Below are 20,017 nucleotides of genomic sequence, written 5' to 3' on the forward strand. Positions count from 1 at the left end.
AAGACCCTTCAATCTTTCTACCATAGGGGTATACAATACCCCTACTGTTAACATCTTATGTTACTCTATGATAGCTGGTCACAATTAATGAACTAATATTGATACATTATTAACTGAAGTCCATACTTACTCGGATTTCCTTGGTTTTTCCCAGTGTCCTTTGTATGTCCCAGGATCCCACCGTGACACTATTCTACTCTCAATCCCACAGTAGCCGCTATCTCGTAACCCTTGAGTGATCCCACCTAGCTCACGTTCAGCTTGCTTCTCAACCTTTGACTTACAAGGGACTTATCCATGTACTTGGGGACGCTCTTATACAACTCCCTCCTCTCTGTATCTCACCCCGCACTATCTGTCTGCTTCCGCTGCTCTGAACCCTGATCTCCACATCCTCCACTCAGTGGGACCACTGTGCTCTACACGGACTCCAGCTATCTGTGCCATGGTTGGGAGTAGTTCCAAGACAGAAAGTTGGGTGATCATGGGGTTCACCTCATGAGGTTCCCTCTGTCTGGGATCAGTAGTTTTGTGCGACCTATTGTTCACTGCCTGAAAATAGTTGTCTCATCTATGTTGTCATGTTGTATAGCAGTTTATGGTGGGAGGGTGAGCCTAGTACCAGTTACTCCATCACAGCCAGAAGCAGAAGTCCAAAGAAAGCTTCAAAAAATATAAGTCTGATCATGTCACTTGTCTGGTTAAAATCTTACCATGGCTCTAAGAATAAAGATCCAAATTTGAAAATGGCCCATGGGGTCTTGTATGATCTGAGCCCCACCTGTGCTCCAGCATCATTCTCCCTCATTCCCCCTCCTCTTCATGCCCTCGTTCCTTCCTTAGCCTCTGGCCTTCCTTCACCCCCTTGCCGTTTTCTCCTATCTCTAGGCTTTTGCACATGAAAACACACCGCCTAACATTTTTCCCATTCTTCTTCACCAACCAGCTACAAACCACAATAAATAAAACACTGTGAAACTAGCACAGCATTACATGGAACAGAGTCCAAAAACAGACTCATATATGTATATATTTCAACTCAGTGAGAAAGGGAGGAATTATTCAGTAAGGACAGTTAGTTCAATTGGCTAGCTATGTTATGCTTAACTTACCCCATATTCAGAAAGAAACTTCAAAGCATTAATAAGCAAAATGTATAAGGAGCTACTCCAAATTAATAAAAAGCAATCCAATAAAAATGGAAAAAGGAAATGAATAAGCAATGCATGGAAGAACTACAAATAACTGATAAACACAGAAAAAATAAACATAGGAAAAGACATTCAACATTATTAAGAATGAAATATAATAAAATATATATTAAAAATAAAATATTGATAGTATCCAATGTTAGGGAGAGAAAAAGGCACTCTAGCTACACTGTTAAGAGTATAAACTAGTACAGCCAATTCATCAATATTTTAAATGTACTCTGACCCAGCTCTCACATTTCCAGGAATCTATCCTACGGAAATAGCGGCATGACCACTGAATTGCCTGTATCAGGAAAAAAATTGGAAAGAACCCAAATGCCCATTAATAAGAATATATAGAAATTATAGGACATCCATACATCAGAACACAATGCATCCATTTAAAAAATGAGATATTTCTAAATTATTTTTAAAGATGTCTACAGTATAATGTTGAAAGTTATAAGTGAGTTGAAAAACAAAACAGTACACTACTAGTTATACATGCACACGCACAAGAAAAGAATCTAAAAAGATACACATCAATTCTAAAGGGTAGGATCTGAAGGGGGAACTCAGGAACCCCTTTCTTTTACTTATACACTTCTACAGTATACTATTTGAATCTGTCACAAAGAATATTTCACTTTTGTAATGTAAAAAACATTCAAGTGTACTTTTTGAAAAAGAGAATAGATTTGCTATTACAATCAACTGCTCAGGGTGAATTACTGTAGTTTGAGTTTAACATGGCAGCAGGAGGCTGTACCGCCACCTCGTGGGGATATACTGCCACAGTAAATTGCTTATCTAAAAATTTCTGAATCTCAGTGCTACTGCCGTTTTAGGTGGGACAATCCTTTTTTGTGGGGGCTGTCCTGTGTATTGTAGGATTAGCAGTATTCCTCGCCACTATCCTCTAGGTGCCAGTAACACCTCCTCCCCCAATTGTGACAACCAAAACTGTCTCCAGACACTAGCAGTTGTCTCCTGGAGGGGGAAAAATCACCCCTGGTTGACAACCACTAATGTGAAAGAACGAGTCTTTGAGTACAAAGTAGAGAAACAAAAGGTGTTCATTCATTCACTCATAAGAATATCACACCAGGTAAAGTCTTCATGAGATAATTTCCTCATGTCGGTTAGAATGAGTGTTCTAACCCACAGGTGCACACACACAGAATTATTTTCATAGCTTGGAGATATTCTGCAGTTTAAATTTAGTAACAAGAAAACCCATTTTCATCCAGTAAATCCCCAATTGCCACAGGGCAGAAGCAACAAGGATGAAAAGCCTATCATATGTGTCCAGACTCCATTCCCAGGCCCAGGGCAGGACTTCAAAGCACTCTGTACCATGGCCTCATCACGGTGCTCCAGTCAGTAACTACTACTTAATGTAAACCAGCTCCCTCCTGTCCCTCATTCAGCCACTAATTTCCTCCACTTTGAAGCATCCCTATGCCCATTGCTCTCCCAGATGCTCTCTATGGTCTACATGTCACAGAAAGGTCATTTTTTGATGCAGGGCGGGGAGGTCTGTGGAAGCTCAGCTCCGCTATCCACTGCCCTCACCCCAAATAGCATAGGCATATCATTTAACCTTTCCAGATCTCCATCTCCTCACTCGCAAAATAAAAGGCCCATAATAGATATTCAAAGTTCCCTTTTGGTTCTAAAATCTATGAACAGGGATGATAACAAACGATCCACTGTAGGCTTTCTATACAATTGTAAGTATTTTCTCCATTAAGGATTATTCTACATGCAATTAAGTTGGTATTACTGGGAATCTTTTTAATTTCTAGTGTTGGGGTCCTATAAAAACCATGATACTGAATAAGCAAAGGATCCTAAGCCATGGCTTCACTATACAGTTACTGTATTTCTAGGGTTTTGTTTTTGTCAGTGTGCCTCATCTGATAACAATAATATACAAATGAATATTATCTAATGTCTTTCTGCTTGCACTATAGTCATATTTATTCCAGGCCTAATATATGAAGCTGATTAAGATTAAGTGGATTTTTTTTTGGACTTGGATTAATCTGGAGTGCTTCTTAATTCACCGTGTTGTTGTATCCTAACAATCTTCCTACTAGGATAAATTGGCATATCGTCTGATACGGTCAACTTTGGCAAATGAAGCAAAAACATTCAGGGAGAGGAATAAACTAGCACACCAATGAACTGGCTGGGCCACTAGACTCACTGGAGTCACGCTCTTACACAAGGTTACTTCCGTAGTCAGCGTGCAAGATGAAAATAGGGCAATACCAATATTGTCTTTATAAATCTTTGAATTTGCCCATAATATACAGCTAGTTTTGTGTACAGCTCTGATAATAACTCATGTATAAATAGATAAATAATATAATTTTATGCAGGTGTGCAAAATATAATTTTATAGTATTCTTTTTTTGAGACGGAGTTTCACTCTGTCGCCCAGGCTGGAGTGCAGTGGTGCGATCTCAGCTCACTGCAAGCTCCGCCTCCTGGTTTCACGCCATTCTCTTGTCTCAGCCTCCCGAGTAGCTAGGACTACAGGCACCCGCCACCATGCCTGGCTTATTGTTTGTATTTTTAGTAGAGATGGGGTTTCACCGTGTTAGCCAGGATGGTCTCAATCTCCTGACCTTGTGATCCACCCGCCTCGGCCTCCCAAAGTGCTGGGATTACAGGTGTGAGCCACTGCACCCGGCCAACTTTATAGTATTCTTAATTACACTAATTTATCTTTTGGTTTGGGGGGTATATCTTGGTGCATATGGGTGAATTCTTGTTAAGTAAAATGTAAGTAGGAGATGATTTTTCCTGAGATGTTTATCTCAAGCCACTGTATTCTGCATAGATGACTCTTGGCAAAACATACCCAGTAGTCATCAAATATATGATATATATCTAATAGGTCAAAGGTCCTAGAAGAATGACTTTTCATTGAAAAACTCTATTTCATGTGATTTTTTTAACCATATGTATTATTTTGTGTAAAATCTGCAACAAAAGACCTAAACAAAAATAGGTTTCCCTCATGATGACAATGATGTTAAAATCATGATCCCTGATGATGTTAAAATTGAGAATAAGGCCGGATATTAGTATCAAACCAGAATTGTCATGTTTCATAGGCATATGTGAATGATATAAATAGTGAGCAGTACTGGTATTCAGAGGAGGAGATTATTTTCAGTGACAGTGGACAAGGAAGAGCTGAGGGTGGAGGTGATACCTTAAGCTGGGTCCTAAAGGAGACTAACTTGCAAACTGAAAAGAGTGATAAAGTGACAACTGCCTCTTAACTTAAAGAAAACCTAACAAGTATTAATGCCTCCTCCAAAAAGACAGAAAGCCCTGCTTTAATCACTAAATATCTCTTCCTGCAATCCTCAAATCAAGCCTCGGGTCACCCTAGTTAGCTTATCACGACAGTGCAAATTATTCAGGATAATTTGCTTGGAGGAATTAATTTAACATGTAAATCAATTTTCCCTTCACTGGACACATATCAGCCAAGCATACAGGCAATTTTAACTTATAAATTATAAAATCAGACACTCACTATTTAAAAACTAAAGAATCCAGATTACCTACCAAAAAGAGATCAAAATATCAGAACATGTACTATCTAAAACTCCAAATCAAAACCCCGCCCCAGACTTTACCATAACCAAACAAACACACAGAGCTTTAGCTTAGGTTATAAAAGGAGAGGAATTATATTCTCCATCATGAAGGGTAAGTGTGGTCTACACTACAGCACACGAGAGAGAATCCTGTTATAGAAATATCCAAATGCTGCGCATGGCGGCTCATGCCAGTAATGCCAGCACTTCAGGAGGCCAAGGTGGGCAGACCGCTTGAGCTCAAGAGTTCAAGACCAGTCTAGGCAATATGGCAAATGCCATCTACAAAAAATACAAACAAATCAGCCAGGCGTGGTGACGTTTGCCTGTGGTCCCAGCTACTCAGGAGGCTGAGGTGGGAGGATCAAGGATCCTGGGAGTTCAAGGTTGCAGTGAGCTGTGATGGCGCCACTGCACTCCAGCCCAGGCAATAGAGCAAAACTCTGTTTCAAACAAACAAACAAACAAACAAATCCGAGAGGAGAGTAGATGCACAGACCACACTACTAACAGTACAGTCAGAGTAAACTGAAACAAAACCAAAAAGGCTCTATAAGCCCCAGTCCCAGTCATAACATTTCTAGAAGTGTTCTGATTTCAAATATTTTCACTATGATGTCCTCGAAATTTTAATATTTCTGGATCCAAATTATATTTAGGCTACAAGAGAATTATACAAATTCACTATAGTACAATCCACGAATTCATGCAATCCACCCATTCTAGGACAGACCTTTAGTTCAAGGACATCTGTCTTGAGTTTTTAGTTCTAAAACAAATTACCACAGATGAGGCCTCTGAAGGAACAACAATGATTTCCACCAATCCAAAGCTAATTGGTGCCAGGAACAATGTTTGGAAATGACCTTGTTACCGAAATTGTTAACAAACATTACTTTAAGAAGTCCTATTCTAATGCAGACACTCTTATAGATGATCCTCTCCAACCCCTTTCAATTTCTTAAAATTACTAAGGATTTTGGGCATTTCAAAAATTATTTCCAGATATTACCATTTATTCAGAGTGGTCTGTCTCAATGCTAATTTTCAGAACAAAAATCTTTTCTTCTCTAAATTCAGTTGTGCCTTCTGTAATTCAAGCCCTGTTGAATTTCAAGCTGTACTAACACGGACTTCTTTAAATAGAAGAGAAGGATAGGAAAGCAGGTGAGGAGAGAGAGTTCAGAATAGCCCTTGTAGTGAGAAAAATAGAAAGCATGGAAATCTCAGGTTGTGGCTAGTACATTGGGAATGATACGGGAAAGTCAAGGGACTCCAATCCTATACAATTGGATTACTCTCAGGTAACTGAAATGCACCTAAAACAGGAAAAGAAAAAAAAAAAGGCAGGGAAAATAATTCATGGAAACCTAAAAAGTGACTCTAATATCAGTTTAAGCTTAGGAAGATTTGAAAGGAAAAAAAAAAGTTTGCATGTATGTGTTGAGCCACAGTGTAACCAAAAAATAATGCCTGGCTTTATTAGGTACACATAACATTTCTTAGAGCCATATACAGGAATTTTCATCAGGCAGCCTCAAGTAACTTAATCTGGTGACAGTCTGATACAAATTCATATGACTATTTTTTTCTAAAACGTTTTCTAAAAGTGTTGACTAAATCTTCCCTAACTCTTGTGTTGGGATTGCATAATAGTTACTATGTAAGACTGACAGTTTCCAAGATAAATGGTTCTTACTTTCTGAGAAGTGATAGTTATAATTTCAGCCTTAAGGAAGGGGGAAAAAAAAGAAACAAAATTCTAAGAAAGGGGAGATGGGAAAAGCAAAATAGATTCCTCATCAACAGAAGACACAATAGGCTGGGCACAGTGGCTCACGCCTGTAATCCCAGCACTTTGGGAGGCCAAGGCGGACGGATCACGAGGTCAGGAGATTGAGAGCATCCTGGCTAACACGGTGAAACCCCGTCTCTACTAAAAATACAAAAAATTAGCCGGGCATGGTGGCGGGCGCCTGCAGTCCCAGCTACTCGGGCGGCTGAGGCAGGAGAATGGCGTAAACCCGGGAGGCGGAGCTTGCAGTGAGCCGAGATCGGGCCCCTGCGCTCCAGCCTGGGTGGCAGAGCGAGACTCCGCCTCAAAAAAAAAAAAAAAATATTGAGCTTTAGAGTCTATTAGGATATTCCAGATTTCAGTTCAGTATTTCTTCACTTGGATTTGTGATATTCTGATAGCTTTGCAGGAGAAAATAACTAAGGTAGGAGAGGGGGGAATTTTCATCGCTTAAAATATAATAGAAAAGCATCACCACTGTAACAACCTATGAAAGTATAATTCTTTGGTATTTAACAAAATGAAGAGTCTGAGTGGATTTGCCCAGACATTCAGGTAGATTCTCCACTGTGAAGTCTCTGATGTCTAATGAGGGGGCTGAACTACACCTGAAAGCTCTGCCACATTTATGTGACAGAACTCATACTGGAGAAAAACCCTACAAGTGTAAAGGATGTGGTCAAGCCTTCGGTCAGAGCTCAACTCTTACAAAACATACAAAAGTCCACACTGGAGAGAAACCCTACACCTGTAAAGACTGTGGGAAAGCCTTCAGCCAGAGCTCACCTCTTACCCAGCATCAGAGGGTCCATACTGGAGAGAAACCGTTTGATTGTCAGGAGTGTGGGAAAGCCTTCAGCAGAACTGCCCGTCTTACCCAACATCAGAGGATCCACACTGGAGAGAAGCCCTGTGTATATATATACACATATGTACATATACATACGTATATACATACATACATATATATTATGTTTATAATAGAATATAAATTATAAAATTATATAATTGTATCTTCTGTTGATGAGGAATCTATTTTGCTTTTGCCATCTCCCCTTTCTTAGAATTTTCCTTTTTCCCCCCTTCCTTAAGGCTGAAATTATAACTACAGTTTTAGTATATATACACATACATATTTGCATATATACTATAAAATATATGTACTATATACTATATACATGTATTTGTTTATTTTTTTGCAGATACTTGAATGTTTGTGTTCATTAGGGTTCCAGACTCTCTTGTAACTCTTTTTGTGCTCTTTGGGTGATATTATCCACTCCCATGGCTTCAATTACCATCCATTCTCAGGCAACTCCCAACTCTGTATCACCAGTTAAGATCTCTTTCCTTTACTAAGATGCATTTGGCATGTCCTCCTTATATTCATCTAGCCTCCAGACATCACCACTTAGAGCAGGTTTTCTCAACTGCAGCACTATTGACATTTTAGACGGACATGTCTTTGTGTGGGGCCCTGTCCTGTGCATTGTAGGATATTTAGCAGCATCCCTGGACTCTACCCACAAGATGCCCATAGCACACTTCAGACATGGCCAAATGTCCCCTGGGGGGCAAACTTGTCCCTGGTTAAGAACCACTGGTTTAGACTTATTATAGACACTTCAAACAACTTAAGATACACTGAACTCATCTTCCACTCCCTAAACCTCCTGTGTTCTCCATCTCGGGGAAGAGAACTTCCATTCACCTACACATCCAAACCAGAAACCTGAGAATTTTCTTTGTCTGTTACTCCCTTACCTCTCAAATCTATACAACAAGTTATGTCAATTTTATAACCTTAGAATTATTCAAATTATTTCCTTCTCTTCGTATTTCTTAGACAGCAGAACACTAGGTAGAATGAGGACAGAGTAAATGAAGAAGTGATTCCGGCTACTAAAGAGGAAAGGGGAATAGCCTCATAAAATGCCTCAGGATGAGGCACAAAGGTGATCTCTGGATTATGTGTTGGTGTTATAACTTTAAGGAGGAAGTATCTCTTCCTTGAGTCTGGGAAGAAACAGAGGGGTAAGCTATTAGGATTCTGATGTGGTCAAGTGAAGATGAGACTGCAGGGGGATTCAACATCTTCTACAGGCCTGGAGGATTTGGGAAGAATCCCTAACTCTTATTTCTAAAGATGCAATCTGCCTTGTTCTCACTTGCCTGTACAGCTGCTTCTTGGCACCTCTCCCTCCTGCATGTGTGTTCGTGGGTTTACCACTTCTTCCAACTGGGAGATGATAGCAGGTTTGGAAAATGGACATCCTACTAAGAGACACAAACAGAATGTAATTTTAAGTTCAAAAGAGAAAGGACCACCCTATTCTCAGTCCCACTCTGTTGCATTTTAGAGAGGAGAAAATGAAATAACTAATTGTCAAAAGCAATTAAATAATTTCTACCCAAGTAGGGTGAGAAACAGTTTAAGGATCTGATCTGGATTCTGTGGGGGAAAATAACCAAAGCCTCATTTGTTATCATCCCCTAATAGAAGCAAGGGAATCTTTAGAAGGCAAAGGTATCCTGAAAGGTCAATCTGGGGTGGAAGGACCCAAGCTTACTCAAGGAGACCAGGTTCCTACAGTTCTCCAGCATTACATCTCTGTACAAGACTCTCTGAGCAGGGTCCAGTTCTTTCCATTCTTCGTCAGTGAAGTTCACAGCCACATCCTTGAATGACACAAAGCCCTGAAACACCTGCATGGGGTTCTGAAGAAAAAGTTAAATGAGGCATAATTAGGGGAGACTAATGGGATGGAGAGGAAATAGATTAAACTATGTTCACAGTGTCAAAGACAAGATTTTATTGACTCGTATATTAAAGAATCTTAAAATCTTAAAATGCGTATACCCCTTTGACATAATTTGATAGTTTTATTTTACAGTAATTTTACATATAGAACTCAATTACAAGAAAACTATTGGCGGGGTGCAGTGGCTCATGCCTGTAATCCCAGCACTTTGGGAAGCCAAGGCAGGCAAATCACAAGGTCAGGAGATCAAGACCATCCTGGCTAACACAGTGAAACCCCATCTTTACTAAAAATACCAAAAAAATTAGCCAGGCGTGGTGGTGGGCATCTGTAGTCCCAGCTACTCGGGAGGCTGAGGCAGGAGAAGGGCATGAACCCGGAAGGCGGAGCTTGCAGTGAGCTGAGATCGCGCCACTGCACTCCAGCCTGGGCGAAAGAGCGAGACTCTGTCTCAAAAAAAAAAAAAAAAAAAAATAGGCCAAACTTGAGAATCATATCTAGGAAAGAACTTTGAGTATAAGAAGCCTTTAATTTTTTGTGGAACAACATCTCCATGATTTGAATGTACTGACTTTTTTCCTGTGCCAGAGGAATCAGTATCTTGCTTTGATTCTAAGTCATTTATGTCACTAACTTTCTATAAACCCTTCAAGATTCTACTCAGCCTTCAGGGCCCACATCAAATCTTACTACTTTCATTAGCCTAGGAGCTGCTTAAAAGAACTTTAAAATGCTAGTTGAATGAATAAAACCTTCCTAAATCTCTCTCAGCCAGACACATTTGCTCCTGCTCCTCCAAGTCTAAAAAGCATTTTCCCTAAGACACTTTATTATTGAACAGGCCCTTAATAATAAGGGCCCTTAATAATAAGGTCCTTAAGAATAATAAATCTGCTGGTTTGTGCCACATAGATTTGTGTACATCTTTTCTCCCCAAAATATTCTAAACAGATGGAAGAAAGAAATGCCTCACGTGCCTTCGCGTATCTACGCCAGATGTCTCAAGTGAACAAAAAGAAGCTTGAGTCTCACCCAACCATTTCTAGGAGTCATGCTCCTCAATTATCTGCTAAAGAGGCCTCATTCCCACCCCGCCGCCCCCATCCTTTCTCTACACTGCCAACTGATGGGCGAGGCTACCAAGCCGCCTGACCTTCACTGCTGCTGCCATACAACTGAGGAACACTCGAACGCCATCTCGTTGGCAGTCCATCCCACCCACTCGATCCTTTCCTTTCAAACTGCTGTGGCTAATGCGGTTGACAAGCTTCATGCTAAGAGAAAGAAATTTGCTTCAGGAATTAAAATAGGATTTCCAAGAAGAGAGGAAAATCCCCAACTCAATTAAAATAAGATTTCTGAGAAGAGAGGAAAATCCCCAACTCAATTAAAATAAGATTTCCGAGAAGAGAGGAAAATCCCCAACTCACCTGGGACTCTGCTGTCCGGCAAAGAGCAGCCATATTTTCCTTCTCAAGACACCTCTTTTGGGAAACAGCAGGGTCCTCAGAAGGCAGAACTGGAAGGAAATCGATATAAAGGAATCTGGTTTATCTTCACGTATCTCAAACCTGTGAGTTTAGAAACAGCCGCTTATGACAAAATGTGCCTCTGACCTTGGCTATCCATAGCTTGAAGGATTTTACAGACATCTATATGATGAGACTTCAAAGATAATTTCAGAGGATAGAACGAATGTAAACTTAGGGAAAGGTACGACCATTAACTGGGTTCAGGATCTGCGTGAGCCACTGCTCTGAAAATGAGGTTCCTTGGGACCAAAAAACCCTAAAACAAGAAGTGCAATGTTACAGTTGGAGAGGTGCCTAAAGATCTACAGGCTCAACTTCTTTATTCTCAAATGGAGAAAGTGACCAATTTTATAGAACAAGAAAAAGGGAATCACAGCAGCAAAAGGCAGCAGTGCCCACCCCAGCAGTCATGGTCACAGACACCTTTAGCCTCCCCATCGTGAGTATTCCAGGCCCACGGTGAGTCTGTGGCCATCTTAGGTCTGTTCCACCACACGCGCTCCACTAAATTGCATGTGTCATATCATCTACCCCTGCGTCCTAAGCACCAAGCACAGTGTACTTGGCAGACAGTAGTCCCTAAGTATTGTGAATGAATTAATGAATGAGCCCCAAATTCCCTCAGTCTGATTCTATGCCCAACAAGCAACCTTCCGCTCATAATTTACTTCTCCATTTTGATTTTCTGCCTGTAGGGAGAAAACTGCTGATCATATTACCTTTGAGTACTTCTTTGAGCTTATCTCTAGGTAGTAGGGTTACATGCTATTTATCTTATTCTACATATCATTCTATATTTTCCTAATATTTTACAGTCTATTATTTCTTCAATCCTCTCTCCACTCACCTCCAAAAAGCAGTACTTAAAGCTCCTTGTGGATGTGTTTGGGGGAAGAAGTAGTTCTTTCTAGGCCTCAGTTATTATCAAGTACAGGGTTTCACAATTTTGTAGAATCCATGCCTCCTGTAATCCTTTGTCATTGGAACTCTGGCTCCGGAGTCTGCCTGCCTGCTACCTTTACATCCTGGCTCTGTACAACCATAGCCAAGTTTCTTCTGGGCTTCCGTTTCCTAATTTTTAAAAAGAGAATAATGGCCAGGCACAGGGGTTCACGCCTGTAATTCCAGCACTTTGGGAGGCCGAGGCGGGCAGATCACAGGAGATCAAGACCATCTTGGCTAACACGGTGAAATCCCGTCTCTACTAAAAATACAAAAAAAATTAGCCAGGCGTGGTGGCGGGCGCCTGTAGTCCCAGCTACTCGGGAGGCTGAGGTAGGAGAATGGTGTAAACCTGGGAGGCAGAGGTTGCAGTGAGCCGAGATTGCACCACCCTGGGCAACAGAGTGAGACACAGTCTCAAAAAGAAAAAAAATAATAATAATGGTACCTACCCTGCTACAATGTGTGTTAATGCACATAAATGGCCCAAACCGGTACCTGGTACAGAATAAGCACTCAGGAAAGGTCATTTAATCATCAATTAATTATTACTCTCAATATTTTCTGCATATCAACATTAACCAAGACTTTATGGCACTTTCTTTCTATACTTTGTTTTACAAGGAAAAAAGGTATGATCAATATGTTTGGTCCTACTCCCAAATCCAACTTCCCCACAAGATGCCTGTGCCCTCCCTATACTGGACACTGGCAATCAGTGGGAGCTAAGGTAGAGTTAGGAACTCCTAAGTTCCAGGACTTCCAGAAATCAGAGGGCCTGAGGGCAGGATATTGTAGGAGAGCCAAACAGGCTAGAGATAGACTATGGAAGTCCCTAATCTGGGACACCCCTTTGTATCTCCTTAAGAGAAAGCACTTTTTGAGAACAAACTGAAAGAGAGCCAAGGAGCAGTCCCTAATTCTGCCAGAAATGAGCAGCAGGGCCATGGACCCTGGGGACACAGGCCCCAGCTCTACCCCTGAGCTCATAGAAGGTTCAAGGGACTAGGGCTCTCCCATGTGCTATAATGTCAAATCAAGTCATCAGCCTCTCCATACCTATTTCTTTCTCCTCTTCCAAGGAGTCTGACTTATCCCCCCTCATTCTTCAGAGAGGCAGGTGGCATAATGGAAAGAGTATGGAAGTAAAGTATCTTGTTTTTTCAGAGTTTCAAATTAAAAGGGAATGATATTAGTAAAATTACTACCATTCTTTGCACACTCACCATGCACCAGGTGCTTTCCATAAATCACTATTTACAGATGAGGAAACTGTTAACTTGCCCAAGGTCTCTGTGCTGCCCACATACATTTTATAAGGTTTCTGTAAAGAAAAACTAAAATGAGGTTGTGTGTGCACACTGTAGATTCTCGGCTAATGGCAGGACCCTTTATTTCTATTTCTCACCTCTGTTCTGTAGTTTGCAGGTCCAGTCCTCCATAATCATAGCCTTTGCTACACTATTTGGGTGTAGCAACCTTTCCGTTCTCCACATATCTTCCTGGGAATTGCCAGCATTCTCCCAGAAACTCTGGCAAGAGATTCTGGATTGAAGTTTTTCCCTTTTTCATTGTATTTCTTTTTTCATTCTCTGAGACTCTATTCAGAACGCAGAGTCTGAAGCAGTATCTTTTGAGCCAAAGCTAAACTCAAGAACTTTAGCAGCCATTTAATCTTCAGGAAGCCCTAAACACAGGCAAGTCTCAGTACCTTTATACCACCAGGGCCCTGCAGAGTCAGACGCTGGGAACATAGACAGCTAGTTACAGACAGCAGTAAAGATACTGTGCCTGCTGAATACAAAAGTGCAAGGTGGTGGAAAGTGCCCTGCTGGAAGTGCCTGGATTCTAATTTCCACTATGTTCTCGTTGGCTGGGAGACCTACAAGTTACTTTTCCTTCTTGGGTGTCTCCTTCTTATGTACAAATGGGGAGATGGATGCCTACTATTAATAAAAGCGACAACTGATTGATCCCTTACTTGGTGTCTGGCCCTGTGTCAACTGTTGCATGTCAAAATTCCATTTAATCTTCACAACCACCACTTAAAAGTAGGTAAAACAAACCTCAAATTACAGGTAAAGAACACGAGACACAGAGAGTAACCTGCTTACACTCACATCAGAGCATTTTCTCTTAAAATGTAGATAAACGGATCTCTGATATCCATCTCCACGTTCACACTGTCAGTCTATAAAACGGTTCCACCACACTGCAGGCTGCAGAGACATAAGAGACGCGTTGGTGCCTAACCTGGCCCGGGCACGGGAGCCTTGGACACGACCTGCCTCACCTTCCAGCCAAGTGCTCCAAGTTATGCGGGCCCTCATCCTGTTTCCGAGCAAACGACCCGGAGGTGTCTCGGATAGGAAACACACATACACCCCACTCCCCCACACACAAAACCCAAAGACACGCTCCAGGGGCAGAGGGGCGCGTCAAGGTGGCCGAGTCTTAGCTCCAGTAGAAGGAATCAGTCAGATCAGCGGGCCCAGGGAGAGGTCCAAAGGGGAGCAGCTGGGACCCAAGGCTGACAATCCACTGCTGAACACACACAAACCCTGTCCAGCGTCTGCTCCCCCTCGGTCCAGACACGGGGAGGGACTCTGTTAGGGAGGACAGGGAGGACAGACACTCGCCACGTGAACAACCCCTCCAGACAAAGGGGCCGGAAGCGGAAGTGCGCGCCGAGGCTCCTGGGAAATGTAGTCCGGAGCGGCCCGGGCAACAGAGCGAGATTCCCTCTCAGAAAAAAAAAAAAAAAAAAAAAAAAAACCCTAAACAATGTTAAAAGTGAAGTTATAGAGCAGAATTTTTTTTTTTTTTTTTGAGACGGGTTCTAGCACTGTCGCCAGATTGGAGTGCAGTGGCGCGATCTCGGCTCACTGCAACCTCCGCCTCCCGGGTTCAAGCGATTCTCCTCCTCAGACTCCCGAGTAGCTGGGATTACAGGCGCCCACCACCATGCCCAACTAATTTTTTTGTGTGTGTTTTTAGTAGAGACGGGGTTTCACCATATTGGCCAGGCTGGTCTCGAACTCCTGACCTCAGGTGATCCACTCATCTTGGCCTCCCAAAGTGCTGGGATTACAGGTGCCAGCCACCGTGCCCGGCCCAGAAATTGTTTCTTATGCTTGGTCTAGTCTGTTTTTATGAGTCTTGATTGCATTTTTCATTTAATTCATTGAATTCTCCAGTTCTAGATTTTCTGTATGGTTCTTTTTTATATCTCTGTTAAATTTCTTATTCAAATTATGAGTTTTCTTGATTTAATTGAATTGTGTAAGTGTATGCTCTTGAATTCCACTGTTTCCTTAAGATTATTATTTTCAATTCTTTTTCTGGAACTTTGTATATTTTCTTTCTTTCTTTCTTTTTTTTTTTTTTTTTTTTTGAGACAGAGCCTCGCTCTGTCGCCCAGGCTGGAGTGCAGTGGCATGATCTCAGCTCACTGCAAGCTCCGCCTACCGCGTTCACGCCATTTTGCTGCCTCAGCCCCCTGAGTAGCTGAGGCTACAAGCGCCTGCCACCAGGCCCGGCTAATTTTTTTGTATTTTTAGTAGAGACGGGATTTCACGTGTTAGCCAGGATGGTCTCAGTCTTCTGACCTTGTGATCCGCCCGCCTCAGCCTTCTAAAGCGCTAGGATTATAGGCGTGAGCCGCCGCGCCTGGCAGGAACTTTGTATATTTTCTTATGGTTGAACTTTGTATATTTTCTTATGATTGGTGTCTGTTACTGGAAATTATTGTGTTCTTTTGGAGGTGTCGTGCTCCTTGCTTTTTCATGTTTCATGTGTTTCTACATTTTTCTCCCTCCCCTCCCCTCCCCTCCCCTCCCCTCCCCTCCCCTTCCCTTCCCTTCCCTTCCCTCCCCTCCTTCTTTCTTTCTTTCTTTTTTTTTTTTGCCAGAGTCTTGCTCTGTCGGCTAGAGTGCAGTGGTGAGATCTTGGCTCATGGCAACCTCTGCCTCCCACGTTCAAGGGATTCTCCTGCCACAGCCTCCCGAATAGCTGAGATTACAGGCATGTGCTGCCATGCCAGGCTAATTTTGGTATTTTTAGTAGAGACGGGGTTTCACCATTTTAGCCAGGCTGGTCTGGAACTCCTGAATGAGCTCAAGCGATCTGCCCACCTCAGCCTCCCAAAGTGCTGGGATTACAGGCATGAGCCACCACACCCAGCTCTACGTTGATTTATACACATATGATGAAATAATCACCGTTCCAATTTCATGGAGCAGCTTCTGCAGGGAAAGATTTATTCGTATGGGTCTTGGGGTGTTTCTTCAGTGGAGTGTGTTAGCTTTCGTTCTAAGTGGATGCAGTAGTGCATTCTCTACTTAGTTTCTTCAGCTGTAATACATGCTAATGACAGGCTGGGTGTGGTGACTCACTCCTGTAATCCCAGTCCTTTGGGAGGCTGAGACAGGTGGATCAAGAGGTCAGAAGTTCAAGAGCAGCCTGGCCAAGATGGTGAAACCCCGTCTCTACTAAAAACACAAAAATTAGCCAGGCGTGGTGGCAGGCACCTGTAATCCCAGCTACTCGGGAGGCTGAGGCAGGAGAATTGCTTGAACCCAGGAGGTGGAGATTGCAGTGAGCCGAGATCACGCCACTGCACTCCAGCCTGGGTGACAGAGAAAGACTCAATCTTAAAAATAAATAAATAAATAAATAAACAAACAAACAAACAAACAAGCATGCTGGTGACATTTGTGAATGTCTCAGCGGCCTAGGCTAAGAGGTGGTGGTGGTGGTCATGTGGCTTTTGCACAGGGCTGTTTCTCAAGTCAGGGGCTCATTTGTGCACATGGTGGGTCAACCAACTTGGGGTCTGGCTCACTGGGGTTGGGGCTATGGGACTGTTAACTCTGGGTGGGGACACGAATGCATTGTTGCTTGGCCAGTCTAGAGGGTGCCTGCCAGTGGTGGCCTGTGGCTCTGTTTCTCAGACCCTGGACACAGGAGCACAGCTGCTTGGCTGTCCTGGGAGCATGTCTTCTAGGCAAAGCCTGTGGGGTTGTTACTTAGGCTTGCAACAAAGGCACAAAGCTGCTTGGCTGGCCAGGAGATGTGTGTCCTGGAGTGGCCCATGAGACTATTTCTCAGGTCTGGGATGTCGGCACACTGCTTAGCTGACCTGGTGGGGTGTCTGCCTGGGGCAGCCTGTGAAGCTGTTTCTCAGGCCCTGAACATGGACACATGGCTTCTCGGCTGGCCTGCGTGCATGTCTGCTAAGCATGGCCCACAGGGTTTTTTATCAGGTTCAGGATGTGGACTGCTGGCTTCTTGGTTGGCCAGGGGTGGCCTGAAAGACTTTTTCAGGCTGGGAATGTGCGGGTACAGTTACTGGATCAGCCTTAGGGCGTGCCTTCCAGGGGCCCCCTGTGGGATTGTTTCTCAGGCCTGGGATGTGGTTGGACAGCTGGTCAGCCAGCCCGAAGGGCATGTCTGCCAGGAGTGAGCCACGATGCTGCATCATAGGCCCTGATCAGGGGTGTGGGTCCTTTGGGCAGGACAGGGGCACGTCAACAATGGGAGTGGGTACCACAGAGCTGTTTCTCAGGCCGTGGGCACAGGAGTATAGCCATTCTGCTGACAGGGCAGCATGTCAGCTGCTCGGTGGCACAGGGACCTCTCCTGCTTTGTGGATGGTGGTCAGCAGTTTGGCCGGCTCAAGACATATTTGCCCTGGGCAGGATTGCCAAGTGGTTCCTCTGTCTCGAAGTGCAGACAGTTGGGGTTGTCTTCTCTGTTATGCAGGACCAGAATCACAATTGATCCTAGGCCCAATCTATGCATAGTTGGGATTATGGAGTTTAGCCGCCCTTGTGAGATTTGTAGAAAGAAGATGGAGCCCTGATGCTGCAGAGGTGCAGTGGCTATTGACCCCATAGAATGGTGCACTCCAGAGGTGGCTCTGGTCTCAAGATGGCACGGTGCTGCTGCTGCCACAGCTTGGCTCACAACGGGTGAGTGGAGGTTGGGAGCACACACTTTCTGTTCCTAATCCAGAGCAGTGCGGTAGCAAGAACTTCAGACAGCTCTCTAAATTAGGCTCAAGGCTTTCAAGGACTGTGGGATTCTCCTGTAGTAAGGACTGTGGGTAAGGCAATGGGGGCTGGTGGAGTTGTTCTGCTTACCTTTTTCCTGTAAAGGGAAGTCCCTCCTGTCTCCAGGCTGATTGAAGCTGGGTGGGGGAGATAGGGCTGCAGAGGCTGGGTAACTCCGCACTGCTCTGTTGGATTTCCAATCACCTCAGCTGCCTCTCCACTCCCCCACTGCACTCCAGTGCTTTCCCTTCAACATTTCAGGAAAATTGTAGCTGTTTTACCTTTTTATTCATTGCTTTGGTCCTTCCTGGGTAGGAGGAGCAGGGGCAAGATCCATACATCTCTGGTCAGCCATCTTGTTCTATTTCCAGCTCTCTGTTATAAATTTTTCTTAAGAAACTAACTTTTAACCTAATTATTAATAGATATTGAACATTATCAATGATTTCTATTGAGTTAGTTATTTGGTTTTACTTTTCCTTTAGAATCCATTAATGTAGAAAATTTCATAGCTAGATTTTCTGATGTTAAAATCAACTTGATCATGATATAGGTTAAATTCAGTTAGCTGGCTGGGTGCAGTGGCTCACGCCTATAATCCCAGCACTTTGGGAGGCTGAGACGGGTGGATCACCTAAGGTCAGGAGTTCAAGATGAGCCTGAATAATATGGTAAACCCCGTCTCTACTAAAAATAAAAATACAAATAATATGGTAAAACCCCGTCTCTACTAAAAATACAAAAATTAGCCGGAAATAGTGGCTGGGCATAGTCCCAGCTACCGGAAGGCTGAGACAGGAGAACTGCTTGAACCCGGGAGGCAGAGGTTGCAGTGAGTCGAGATCATGCCATTGCACTCCAGCCTGGGTGACTCAGTGAGGCTCCATCTCAAAAAAAAAAAAAAAAAAATTCAATTGGCTGGCCGGGCAAGGTGGCTCACGCCTGTAATCCCAGCACTTTGGGAGGCCGAGGCAGGTGGATCACAAGGTCAGGAGATCAAGACCATCCTGGCTAACACAGTGAAACCCCGTCTCTACTAAAAATACAAAAAAAAAAAAAAATTATCCAGGCATGGTGACGGGTGCCTGTAGTCCCAGCTACTCGGGAGGCTGAAGCAGGAGAATGGCGTGAACCTGGGAGGCAGAGCTTGCAGTGAGCGGAGATTGAGCCACTGCACTCCAGCCTGGGCGACAGTACAAGACTCCATCTCAAAAAAAAAAAAAGAAAAAGAAAAAAAAAGAAAAATTCAGTTGGCTAATATTTTATTTAGGTTTTGTACTTACGTCCATAAGTAAAATTGGCTTATAATTTTCATTTTTATTCCTTGTATTATTCTTATCCATTTTAAGAACCAAGTTTATATTAAATTACTAAAATAAATCTGGCAGCTTTATCTCTTTTCATTCTTCTGAGTTGTTTTAGAACATCTTTTATATAAAACAGAGAAGATTGGTACATTGAAAGTTCGGTAGAATTTGGAGTGTGGCCCCACATTTTAATTTCTTTTGTGGTAATTGAGCTATTGAAGTTTCCAATTTCATTTTGTACCTTTTTATTTATTTCATGTTTTCCTAAATTTATCTACTTCATCTGTGCTTTCAAATGTATTGGTGGTTAATAATGTACGATGTACCTCTCTATTTATTCAATCTGCAGTTGTATAACTTCGTCTGCTCTCTTAAACTCATCATTCTCATTTGAAGTTTGTGTATCTTATTAATCTGTTCATTAAACCAGCTTTTGGTCTTTGTTTGTTTGTTTTAAGACGGAGTCTCACTCTGTCGTCCAGGCTGGAGTGCAGTGGCATGATCTCAGCTCACTGCAACCTCTGCCTCCTGGGTCCAAGCGATTCTCCTGCCTCAGCCTCCTGTGTAGCTGGGATTACAGGCGTGTGCCACCACGCCCAGCTAATTTTTGTATTTTTAGTAGAGATGGGATTTCACCATGTTGATCAAGCTGGTCTTGAAGTCCTGACCTCAGGTGATCCACCCACCTCGGTCTCCCAAAGTGCTGGGATTACAGGTGTGAGCCACCATGCCCAGCCCAGCTTTTGGTTTCAATAATCTTTTTATTGGTTTTTGTGTACACGACTTCCTTGATTTTTTTTTTTTTTTTTT

At 42.9% G+C, this 20,017-nt stretch overlaps 1 protein-coding gene across 4 annotated transcripts; it reads right to left on the reverse strand.

Annotated features, from left to right (window-relative positions):
• Positions 1-7,631: 7,631 nt before the first annotated feature.
• On the reverse strand, positions 7,632-14,501 carry LOC140708551 (zinc finger protein 558-like). 4 transcript variants are annotated; one of them, XM_073004702.1, is made up of 6 exons: positions 14,408-14,501; positions 13,256-14,066; positions 13,074-13,171; positions 10,804-10,892; positions 9,182-9,329; positions 7,632-8,888 (listed from the first exon to the last, which is right to left on the reverse strand). In XM_073004702.1, exons 4-6 carry the CDS (start codon positions 10,834-10,836, stop codon positions 8,776-8,778), a joined length of 294 nt encoding a protein of 97 aa, XP_072860803.1. In that variant the 5' UTR covers positions 10,837-10,892; positions 13,074-13,171; positions 13,256-14,066; positions 14,408-14,501; the 3' UTR covers positions 7,632-8,775. The 4 variants fall into 4 exon arrangements, with proteins under 4 accessions (XP_072860803.1, XP_072860802.1, XP_072860801.1 ...); XM_073004701.1 differs by having other exon boundaries at positions 14,141-14,489; XM_073004700.1 differs by having other exon boundaries at positions 13,256-13,379; positions 13,968-14,489.
• Between the last annotated feature and the right edge of the window lie 5,516 nt (positions 14,502-20,017).

Source organism: Chlorocebus sabaeus, chromosome 16 (assembly GCF_047675955.1).
Source record: "Chlorocebus sabaeus isolate Y175 chromosome 16, mChlSab1.0.hap1, whole genome shotgun sequence".
In the NCBI taxonomy this organism is placed as follows: Eukaryota; Metazoa; Chordata; class Mammalia; order Primates; family Cercopithecidae; genus Chlorocebus; species Chlorocebus sabaeus.

What these genes read in the sequence shown, in the direction of transcription:
- LOC140708551 (XM_073004702.1), bottom strand. Translation starts at nt 10,836, where the DNA reads ATGGCTGCTCTTTGCCGGACAGCAGAGTCCCAG. An exon ending in GCCGGACAGCAGAGTCCCAG is followed by an intron (nt 9,330 to 10,803) that starts GTGAGTTGGGGA and finishes CTTTTTCTTCAG; the next exon opens with AACCCCATGCAGGTGTTTCA. An exon ending in TAGGAACCTGGTCTCCTTGA is followed by an intron (nt 8,889 to 9,181) that starts GTAAGCTTGGGT and finishes TGTGTCTCTTAG; the next exon opens with TAGGATGTCCATTTTCCAAA.